The sequence below is a fragment of the Ammospiza caudacuta genome, chromosome 8, assembly GCF_027887145.1.
Source record: "Ammospiza caudacuta isolate bAmmCau1 chromosome 8, bAmmCau1.pri, whole genome shotgun sequence".
Lineage (NCBI taxonomy): Eukaryota > Metazoa > Chordata > Aves > Passeriformes > Passerellidae > Ammospiza > Ammospiza caudacuta.
Window position 1 is genome coordinate 34,925,875 of NC_080600.1, and position 12,128 is coordinate 34,938,002.

The following is a 12,128-nucleotide window of genomic DNA, read 5'->3' on the forward strand; positions in this document are numbered from 1 at the left end:
TTGCAGTGAGGGGAAATATGTAAAAGTGAAAGAAAAAAAGTAACTTTTTAAAAGCAGCATCAATAAAATTACAAAACTCCAGGCATACACACACACTGCAGGCGCTCCTGTCTGTGTAACTAAAGCAGGCAGACTAGAAATTATATCTGCACTGTTTTAACAACCACCACAGCACAAGCAGAAAGCCAAGCACTTCAGGCAGGAGGGATGCTGGCACTGCTAGGGCTCTGAGCTGCATCCTCCTGGACAAACAGCTGGAGGGAGGCAAATGCAGAGGGGAGAGGCACTGGATGCCACGGGAAGGCAGCAATTTGCCTTTGCCTAAGCAAAGCCTTTGTCCTGGAGCAGCTGCCCTGGCTCAAGGCAGATTTATCAACAGTCAATCACCAAAAGCATGGGGCCAAGCCCTCACACAGGGCTCAAATCCTGATGACAAGTGCAGTATCACACAGGTGACTCCTTTGCAAGAATGCTGTTCTGCCCTCAGAAATAAGGGAGTTGAAAATACCTACAGGGAGTGATAACACCTGTCACACCTCAGATACATGACGTACTCAAACTGTGACTGCCTTAATTACTGAAAGGAAGGAATTAAGTGATTTAGTTGAAAGCTCCTAGTTTTGTTTCATCTTTTCTTTTTTTAACTTAGTAGAAACTACTCTGACCCATTTAAAAATCTATAAACTATAGCAATTGATAATAATTCTTTCCATTTCAATTTTGCTTTAAGACAGCCCAGTGCTATTGCAGAGATATAAAACAGCACATTATCTTTTCACAGTTACACAGTCTCAGCCAAACAACTGTGTGAAACCAACTAGCATAAAGAGGATGTAATTATGATTTTCTAGCTTAGTTAGGAAAACATGCTCGTCTTCATAATCCCTGCTGGTTTTTTACTTCACTGTTTTGCAATTCAAATCCATTTTGTCAGTTATAATGATACAGACTGTAGCTGAAAATGATACAGACTGTAACTGTATTTCAAATGTACTAAGACACCCCACAGTCAAATGATGAGAGTTGCTCAGATTAAGAAAAACAGATGCAACAAGACCTAGAAAAGAAAGGGAAACGTAATAGCTGAAGACCAGCAATTTTGTCTTTTGTCTGCTTAGGCAGTTCTTCTTGGGACTATTTTGAGAGTGTCACGAATTTTATTTAGGCAGTATTCCCTTGCATTTCATCTAAAACAAGTAAATAATGAAGTGCAAAAACCCTATTTCATTGCCTTGCATTACCACCCCAACTGGCTCCCTCCACTTGACAACAAGTTACATAAAGCAGCAAAAATCTGTTGAATAAACAAGGTAGAGAGTTTCACTTACTGCAACTGTCCTCACTCCTCCTCCTACACAACTAACCTTAAGTATGAGAGCAGCTGCCGTTAAATCGCTTCCACATAACACAACTGAAACATTTACAGGTATTCCTCCAAATAATTCCCCGCAGAAATGGGATGTCACATTACCTTACCCTTGTTAGCTGGCAGGGCTCTGCAATGGACTGCTCTTCTCTGACAGATGCTGCCTTGTTTATCTCTGCTGGGAAATTCTGAGCTGCTCCATTTTTGAAGTGGTTTGCCAGGGATATCTTCGGTTCCAACCAACTGATTGTCGTTCCTGAAGCAAAGGAAAGTTTGCGCTGAAGCTTGCTCATCCTCTGCAAGGTCAGCAAACAGCACTTTCCAACAAAAGAACTATTTCTTGTGGAATAAGCCAAAAGCAGCCAATTCCTCCTGCAGCCAATGCCTCCAGCAGCCACGAAACAAAGGTGGTGCAATGAGACACCACCTTCAGTGATCATTAGCACAAACACTGGGATTGGCGAGCTGTAATACATGCAACTTGGACTGGAGAAACTAGTTGGTGTCATGAAAGGCGTAATCAGACACTACAGGAGGAGCCTGGTATCATGGGAATGTTAAGCAGCCCTTACACTTCTCTTTAGCTGGTACCAAAATTAAAAACAGCTTTCCACTTATCAGCTTCTAAAACCCAGCTCTGTCATACACTAAAAAGACCAAAAGCAGAAGTTTTGTTGCCACTGTTTTCTCTGGAGAGGGTGCTTGCCTTTTCTCAGCTGCAGAGAAGGCAGGCACACACTGTTGAATAAATAATAGCTGTCAAAAAAAAAAAGAAAAAAACAAACCTGCAGGGCTTGGAAAGCTATTACCCACCTGATGATTCCAGCATCTCTAGTTACTCCCAGTTAATTTATCAGAACGGGTCGGGTTCCTCATTAATAATACAAATGTTCCATTCTTTTTCAAAGGGCAATAAATGTACAGGTGATTCCAATCAGTTTTTACTCAAGAATACACAAACTGACAAACCATCTTGGCAGGGTTGCAAACACAGAAATTACCAGGAAACCTGAATTTCTACCACGAGATAGCAGTTCCCTGTGCTATAGTAAGACACCTAAGGTGTCTGTTGTCTCTTCCCATATGATACACAATCCTTTATTTCCAGATCCCTGCTACCTGCAACTAGGTCACATCCTCAACCAAAACAGGCAGAGTAAGCTTAATTCAGATTAACAGCAGCATTTCCACCAGGAAAACACAGGAAAAAAGTCCAGCTTTGCTATATGAGACAACTTTTCCACAGCCAGGCAGCTTATTTTCATCATCCGTCACTCATTAATCCACTACATCACAAGAAACAAGAATTCCTGACCATACCAAATTAAAGTTATTTAAAGAGAAGTTTCAAAGTAAAAAAAAAATAAGATGCTCAAAGTGCTGCTATCATATCTTTTTGAAAAGATTTTACTTGTCTTAAAAACCTCTCCATGACATCTGCTTTCTAAGCTGTAACTTTCAACATGCTAATCTCTAACTGCATGTTCTAGGCTGCATTTCATCCACACTCTCTGCCTCTGTATTAGCTTGAATTTACCCAACAGCCTCCCTTTAATATTTTCTATCAGCTACACCTAAAATAACCTTATTTGTTACATTTTCTCTTTATTTTTTGCTGTTAGGAGGGGTTTTTTGAAAGATTTGAGCTACTACCTGTGTCTGAATCCTTGTGAATGGACAAGATACCACCTTAAGACTTCTCTTCCACTGGAACAGCATATACAAATCTGCTCTCAGCTGTTTTGCATAGGCACAAGCCATTCTCCTTACTTGTGACATCCTCCTCCCCCTACAGTCCTCACCAATTGCTTTTCAAACAGTTGTCAGCACTTCCTCCCTGGCACACTGCAGACCTCTTGAGTTTTCACTTCCTACATTTTTCTTCAAGAGTTGCAAATTGCTGTTGCACAAAAGCTAATAGGTGGAACTTTCTTGTTCATCTTTAAGTTTGTGATTCGGAACACACTTTGATGTGTTGGGGCAGTATTTTCAGTCTTTTGATTGCTTTATTTTTTTGTTTGTTGGTTGTTCTTTTTTTGTCATCTAATAATCTATAGTAAACTGGCATTCTTACAGTATTTCTAGTCCTTGATTTTTAAGCCTGGTTGCATCAGTTGAACCAGAAGTATCCCTCCTTAGTCAAGAGGAGAAATCTAAGCTAAATGGATTTAAAAATACATAATTTTTAAAAGTTCTTGGCAATCCTTGAAAGGAACAAATGTATTGCAGTGTCTTGAGAAAGGCCACAGCAGGAGGGAGATGGAAGGCTGCAGAAAGACACATGCATTCTTTTAATGGTCTCTTTTAACTCTGGCCCCAGTAATGCATCATCCAATCTGCTGATCCTCTCTTCTCCATCCATCCCCCCAGGATATCACTGGAAATCTTCAAGATTTGGACATGTTCAAGCAGTATTTTTAGATTCAGCCATAACAGGCAGATACCAGCTGAATAGCAGACAGTGAATTAAAGCTTTTCCCTGCATGGTTTAAAAAATTAAAAACCTACATCACTTGTCAAAAAATCCCCAAACCAAAATTATCTTCTTAAATTATTACAGTGGTCCTCATAGGACCCTACTTATGTCCCCAAATACAAGTCAAAAAACCACTTTAGTAGTGCATATGTGAAAATGCCAAAATAAAAATACTTCTGATGTGCATCTCCCACAGTTACGCATCAACAGTGAAAAAATTCACAGAGAACAGGAAGAGTTCTTCCAGCATAACTTCAGAGTTCAGACAAATATCTCAAGAATTGCCATCCAGTTTTTTGGGTTTAAAATGAAACTTTGAACTGAAATACAGCAAAAAAACTAAATCAATCTATTCATATATTCTCTTTTAATGCCACTGGTGATTTCAGAATCAGAAACACTTTTAATATAGTTTTAATACTTTTGTGTAGTATTTTTTTAATCTTGGAAATTAAATTAATTACAGCTCAGAAATAATATGCCAAGGCAAAGTAGGCACCACAAATATCAGAGGAATATGGGATAGATAAGGAGAGAGACAATTTATGTGTGTTCTTTGTTAGACACTTACTACATCTACTGATCTGTTGTGCAAGAGAAGCATTTGAAAATCCTACAAACCTCACAAAAAGCCACAAAGCAAACACATGAAAAAAGGCACAATAAGATGCAGAAGAACTTACAAACAACCACAACCACATTCAATTCCATACACAGCACATGAATCAGGTAGAACAATTCCATTAAGCTCTTACTTGCATTGAAGTGATCAATTGTGCAGACATGGCAACATATTTGTCTGCTGCCTGAATGCACATATTCCACACTGATGAGCAGTAGGGTTTAGGGGGTTTTTGTTTGCTTATTGAGGTAGTTTATTGAGTAGTTTATTAGAAGAGATTTTCTATTTTTTCCCAACCTTTAAGCAGTTTTCATTTACTTACAAGTCCATTCTGGCCTCAGAATAGAATACAACACTTCTCCTTAGACCATGGCTTAGACTAAGGCAGTAACTCAAAACAAGAATACTGATATTTAAATAGTAACAGTAAAAATCAGTGCAAATTTAGAGTTTTGCATTTTAATGCTTAACTGGAAATGGAAGCTACACACATGTAAATACCAATAACAGGTATTCAGTGTGCAAAAAAAGAATTAAAAAAGCATGGCATTTGGCAGAGATGTAGCGAACACATTGCAGAATCTGCAATGTCATCAAATTCCCTCTCCACTATTACAATTATATCCCAAGGGCAGTCTCTGTGTTGGGGTGCCTTACATAGTTTGTGTTGTGAGATGTTGTACAACAATTAGATGTTACATCGATGCAGCTGCTGCCACAGACTTCCTGACAGAACAAATGCTTAAAAAATATATATTCAACATGCACAGAGTTCCACCCAACACAAGCTGGGGTCTGGAAAAATACACAAGAAACCAGACAGTCGGCAGTTTCCTTTGCCCATGTGTTAGTGGAATGAACACTTCTGCCAGGAAAGGATTTGTATTTGCTGTACTTGAACCAGAGTTCTGCTCTCTGTGAGCACCTATACCCACCTGCTGGTAAGGAGCCCTTTTGTTGAGAAGCATGCTGTAACTGGAGAATATGGAAACAGTCATTTAAGCAGTTCATGGTTGCCATGGAAGTTGCTTTGAGCATCAATAGGTCCTGATCCAAGGATGTAAGGTGACCGGAGGCAGGAAGGCATTCTATGCTCCTGATCAAGTCTCTCTGCTGGCCCTCAGCCTGAGACATCATCTGTCAAACAAAACAAGTCACTTATCAGGTGGTAGAAGTGTTGTGTGATACCTGCTCAGCTGTGCTCACACAGGTTTTGGGACGATAATAAAACTACAAGGTAACAGATATGTGTAAAATTACCTGTACTTTTTCCTCTTGACTCTGAGAACTACTACTACAGAGTCATTAAATGCATGGTGAATCTACTCACAAAAATACATGGCACTTTATTAACAAGCAAAAGAATATCAAAGTGACTTTAAAAAGAAAGGCAAAGATGAATTTGAATAAGACACTTGTTGCAGTAAATATCAAACACTTTCATGCCCAGTTGATAGGGATGGGGGTGAGAGGGGAATTGCAGGATTACAAATATATGAAAAATATGAAAGCTAAAATCCTAAGGCATCACCCACATGCACTCTGTGTGAGAAGTAATTAAGCTCTGTGCTCTGCACAGCCTGGAATAGGATCTACTGTCTGCGGGCATCAAAGACTTTTTTCACTCCCTGCAATCAGAGGTGCAGTATTTTAACAGAGAAGATCTGTATTCCTCATTTTGGCTCAAACCAAAAAGGATCTTCATTTATTGCCTGCATTGACACCACACTGATTATCACCATCTCAGCATTAACTTTGCAAGGAGGGAAGAAAAGCCAGCAGGATTTTCACCTTCATTCAGTGTTCAAATTGCAGCTGTCCTGTGCTGTTGTCATTGTTCCCCTTGCTCTCTTCCCAAGCTCCTTTCCTCCTTCACACACCTGAATCACAGAAGTCCACACACCTAAATCACAGAATCTGCCCTCATGAGGTACAGGGGCAAAGCACACCAGCCATCAAGCAGCACTTCCCTCTCTATTTTCACAGAAACAAAATATTACCTGATTTTGAATCCCAGGGATGAAAACAACATCTTACACATGCTAGTCCCCTTTCTGTGGAGGAACAAGCACTGCCTGCAATCATTGTGTGTTCTGGTAGTGAAGGTAAATGCAAGGACAGATTGATTTAGCAGAGCAGCAGCAGAATTCCTTTAAAAAGCCTTTAAAGAAATGCATTTAACTGCTATGCCACTAGGTAGCTTTTTCACTCCAATTATTTAATTCCTAATCACTATCTGACTGACTTTTTTTTCAGTACTACTACCTGCAATCCCTTCCAGGAACTGCTTTAAGATTTTATGCAATACTTAAGGAACGTGTATTCACCCAAGTTCATAGTACATGATCTTTGGAACTTTTAAGGGCTTGGCTCCATAGCATTCCAAGGTGTGAATTTACAAAGCAGTGGCTCTTTAAAACTGGTGTTAACTGTGCAGAGTCAGCCTTAGCATATACCAAGAGCAGCAGGGCAGAAAGCTACTAAAACATTTAGTTATAGATAGCTTTGCCTATGCAAACACACCAGCTGCTATCACAACATGTGTCTCATTTTTCTCCAGTCACAAGTGTGATAAAAGCCTTTCTGTGCACTTTTTTTCCAACTCTGAAAAAGTGTGCTGGCTTAAAAAGAAACTCCCACAAAAACCCCACAGATAATCAGTTGACAAATCACCACAATCCTTCTGGTGACCTTTACTGTTAGTAATTCACCATGTGGCAGGCCCCAAGCACTTCATTCCAGGACCAGACAATAGGACAAACCATGCTATGCTTAACTATGAAGTTTAAAAAGGCACATCTTCCCTTTCAAAGGACACACTTTGAACAGTCTTAAGGTTTTTCTTAGTTCTACACTCAGCACTGGGAAAAAAAATAGCGCAGGAAAATAAAAGCACAGTGACTAAAAAGTCAAAATCTTGGAAAAATACAAGGCCATTGTTTTCATTTGCAAACACACAGACACCTGCATTTAGTGCAAGTTAGCAAAAAGACCTTCTTAAACCTCCTGCTTTGCACAGTAACCATGTCAGCATCATGACATTCAGCCAAGAACAAGGGGCAGGTAAAGGGAAAGGGACTGCCAAGGGAGACTCAGATATAGTGCCATTCATGGGGAAATGAAAGAAGGTAAAATTGTAGTATATTCTTTGAAAGAAGTTGCTCTTCCCACAGCTTTTCAAAATTAATTTCTAAGTGCTCAAGCTGTACCATGCTCAGGGGTAACAGGCACACACCTGCCCTTCAGTATTTTAATAATATCTACAAAAAAAGTAGGCATTGTATCCAAGAAGCATTTTAGCTTAAAAAAGGAAAGCAAACTAACACTCAGAAGAGTCAGCACTACTGAGGATTCTTCATCTGTACAAGTCTAAAGTTTTTAAGTTGATAAATAGTAATGCTGTGCCACCAAATTCAGTAGCAATCAGGAGAGCATGAAGAGCTTCCTGCGCTCTTTGCAATGCCAAGAAAAGTCATTCCACTTTATTCCAGTTACAGGACACAAGCCACTGCTTCAGTGCTCCAGTTCACACATACTCCTCTTTCCTCCCTGAAATTTTGTATGCCATAATGATGTTGGAAAATTCAAAAAGTAAAAAAGCCATTTTGGAAACATTTTGATTTTCCTGAGTACCTAGCAGCACTTCACACGTCTCTGCATTAGCACTATAGGAGACTTTAGTGCTCTAAGAGGATAAAAACAGGATGGTAGCAATTACCCTTTTGCAAGGCATCTGCAAGAACAATCTGCTGTGGAGAGAGATTCACAGACCCCAAGGTTTAAAGAGGCAATCACCTTGTGTAAACTCCTGAATAATTACACCACAATAGCTGATATAAATCAAGGCACAATGACAGCATGCCATACCAACGAAAGTACCTGCAACGCCCAGTTACTGGGGAACTTACCACAGTGTTCAGCCACATATTTTAAGGTTAATGAGGCTCATATTATACAGTATTCTTCTATTCCAATTTTTCTAAGTTCAATTTCTAGCTATTCCTGCTTCCTGTATCTTTATTTGCTAAATTAAAAAGCTCTCCATTAGAAATTTATTTTTGCCTAGAAATATGTCACACCACACTAACTACAGTTAACATTAAAATACTTATTAACATTAATACCACCACTAAGTAACACAGGCTTGCAATGCATTATCTTTAGATAGGCAAGATCCACCCTGGATATATTCACAAGTTAAAATCAGCCAGTATCAGTCTGTTCTGTCAGCCAAGATGGAAAGGTAATTATTTCTGGATTTTTCTCCCAAAATACACTACACCTAAACATATGGTGAAAAAAACCCAGGCATCTGAATTGCTCTGTGTTTAGTCACACCCATCCCTAGAAAATTTGTCTAAATGAATCAGCATAGCAGAAAATGGTATTAGCATTTTGAAATATCAATCATTACCAACTTCTCCCTGGTCATAAGAGATACAAGCTTAGTCAGCTCTTCTATAGCTGGACAAGGGAAGAAAAGTGTACAATAGAATCATAGTATGTGATGTTATATCCCATAAGGATATTCCCTTGTCACTTGTAGTGCTAGGACTTGCAAAGACGAGAATGTGGTTCTACCTTCAGCATCTGGATCCCATTGCAAAGTACAAAATAAAAAATATACATCAAATATTCACCCTTTACTTCTACAATTAGCTAGGATCAGCTATTTATCCTCACACAGCTGTGCAATAATAGCTTAGGACATGCTACTGACAATATATCCAACTAAGAACAGCAGGTTTCTTCACAAACTTAGAAATAACACCACAGCACTCTCAAAAAACTGCAAGGGAATTTAAAGCATACAAACCTCTCTAACATCCACAAGGTGATCTGGCTGCATAATGGGAACTCTTTTTCCTGTTGGCAATCTGTGATGTCCAACATTGAAGAAGGAAACTGCATTTTGACTGGGTCTTCTCTGCACACCAGGAGAGTTGGCACTTCCTTGGGATGCAAGAGAGAAGCTGCGAGATTTCAGAGGAGGGTTGTTCTAGTGAATAAACAAGCATATTGAGAAACATTTACAATTAATCCTAATAACCAGCAAATGTTCTAACGTGAAAGATACAGCAGAACATTTATAATAATAAATGTTTAATTTTTTTATACAGTAAAGAAAGATGTCACAGCCCTAATAATGCATTAGTAGCAAATGCTAAATATTTTCCGCTGTCTGCTTCTAGCTGCCCTCTTTTATAGTCTAATTAAGAACAATCTGTGAAACGAGATGGATCAGTAACTATCACTTCTCTGACTTGAAAATCAGTCCTTGATCTGCAACAGCACCAGAAAATGACTCCTAATAGATCCTGCGGGATAGAGCTGACATTTAAAAGAATGGAATTTCATTCAGAGCTATTAGTTCTACTTATCTCTTACAACAAAATCAGCTGATTGTAACTTAAAAGCAAGATTTTATTCAGGTATCAGAACAGGTGTTATGGCAATCAGGAGGTTCTGTAAAATACACTATACATATATCCATACATGGTTAGCAAAGGGAAACTACAGTACTCAGACAAAGTGCTGAGGACTTTTTTCTCAAACATGGGAATTCACCCTAAATTTATCTGTGGGCTGCTGAGTGGTTTTTAGAAAAAAAAAAAGTAAGGGGTTGGGAAAAAAAAAAAAAAAAAAAAAAAAAAAAAAAAAAAAAAAAAAACCAAAAAAAAAGGAACCATTCCCAAAAAGGAAGGGCTTCAATAACACTGAAGTTGTATTTGCAATACTCCTACCACCAGGCAGATTTTTGCCCATGAGAGCACCAGTCATACCTTTCCAATGGCCTCTGTGTGATGCTGGGTGCATATCTGTAGCCTGCTAACCCAGTGCTGCCGCTCTTTAGCATCTGTAGCTAATAAAGCAAACCAAAAGGATTCTGTTAAATGAAGATATTTCAAAGTATGGGCAAGAAAACCTGCTTCATTCTTAAAAATCACAAGACTAAGTGCAAAGTAATTTTAATCTAAAACTCATTTGCCTGTAATAATTATAATGTTAAGTTTAACATAAATAGTATATGCTTTCTTTTTTCTTTATGCTATTTTTAGTGTTACAAAATTAATTTTAAAACATCAACAAACCACAACTACCCTCACAAATATTGTAATCTAACAACATGAAACATTTTCCTGCAATAAGAGTAAGGTACTCCAAATTAGAAAATTACAGCAAGTCCTCAAGGGAAGAAATACTCAAAGTTATTAGCCTAGATTTCTGCAGTTTTCAAAATCAGAGAACAGGCTTTTATAACCACCATAAGGTGGCTCACAATCTGAATAATTAGATTTTCTGTGAGCATCACCACAGTATTGCTGCCTACAATGATTTAGAAAACTTTGAATCAGTGCAATGAAAGGACAGTACACATGAAGATTAAACTCCATTCTACACATATGAAATCTTCTGAAGGTCATGAAACCCAAACATTATGGAGTTATCCATAAAGACAGACCATTTCTAGCTAATAAATACAGACCATTTCTAGCTCAACAGTGGGATGGAAGTCTTGCACATGATTTTCATGGCAGCACTTTGCCAACCAGGCCCTCTCTCTTTGGCCCTGCAGCCAAGCAGCCCCAGGTGAGAGCCAGGACTGTCCCCTAGAGGAAGGATGCCCTGCCCAAGCATCCAGGTCCTACCTCTTAGTTTGTACTGCTCCCCACTGGCTGCATTGACTGTGAAGGTGTGAGAGTCTTCATCACTGGGGGAGATGACAGCTCCAGCCAGCTGCAGGGTGCCTCTGGGCTTCAGGTGTCTAGACTGCTCATTCACAAAGTACTCCAGCAGGCCAGCATCATTGTTTAACACAAAATACCTGCAAGGATAGCAAAGCAAATACACTAAATAAAAACAGTTCCTTTTCCTTTTTCTTTTTTATGTGCAGGTGGTGGTACTGGGAAAAGTCAATACTCTCATCACAATTTGCACAGATGAGATTGGGACTAAAAGACTTGTGTCAGAAAAACCCTAAACCTGTGAATTTTGTCCCCAAGATGGCAGAAAAATTAATTTCTTGGCATTTTTTCTCTTACAGCACAGGGATTGCACAACAGAACAACATACTCACAGAAGAACATTATCATAAATAAAGGAATCAAAAATTATATCCCAAAGCATTAGGGCTTAATAAATCTTTAAACTACATACATTAAAAGTAAAACAGCCCCAGATACAAAGGAGCTGAGATGCAAAACCATGAAACTGAAGCAATGCCAGATTTTTATTTTTTTTTAATGGAACTGGACATTATGCTTCAACTTTCACTTGAGTTTAATGCTGAGTACATTGACATGAGTCACTCCATGCCAGGGGCAGCACAGGTGGCACAGTGTGGTACACTAAGGACTTTTCTCTCCAACATTAATTTGGTTGCACTGTGCTACTCTAGGAACAGCATGATACCTGACCAGAGAATTTCACCTGACACAGAAAATCAAGTTATTCCAGGGGAGACGACATCCTCAGCAAAGAGAAAAGCCTGCTTGAATTAGAATTTACAATAATGAAGTCTTATTTTTTTTAAGCGATAGCATTATTTGGCACAAAGGTGAAGACTCAGCAGAAAACACAAAGACAATGTTTTTAATGGAAAAGGAGAAAAAACCTAATGCTTTTTACACATACAAACATAGTTATAAGCCACTAAATGAGTT

General features: G+C 38.8%; 1 protein-coding gene across 1 annotated transcript in view; it reads right to left on the reverse strand.

Moving 5' to 3' along the window:
* OSBPL11 (oxysterol binding protein like 11) overlaps positions 1-12,128 on the reverse strand; it is a 38,508-nt gene that overhangs the window by 11,334 nt on the left and 15,046 nt on the right. The window contains exons 3-7 of the mRNA XM_058809283.1: positions 11,115-11,290; positions 10,248-10,327; positions 9,281-9,463; positions 5,400-5,601; positions 1,477-1,622 (exon numbers count right to left, since the gene is read on the reverse strand). Of these exons, the coding sequence (XP_058665266.1) occupies positions 1,477-1,622; positions 5,400-5,601; positions 9,281-9,463; positions 10,248-10,327; positions 11,115-11,290 (787 nt within the window). The remainder of the gene's footprint in view (positions 1-1,476; positions 1,623-5,399; positions 5,602-9,280; positions 9,464-10,247; positions 10,328-11,114; positions 11,291-12,128) is intronic.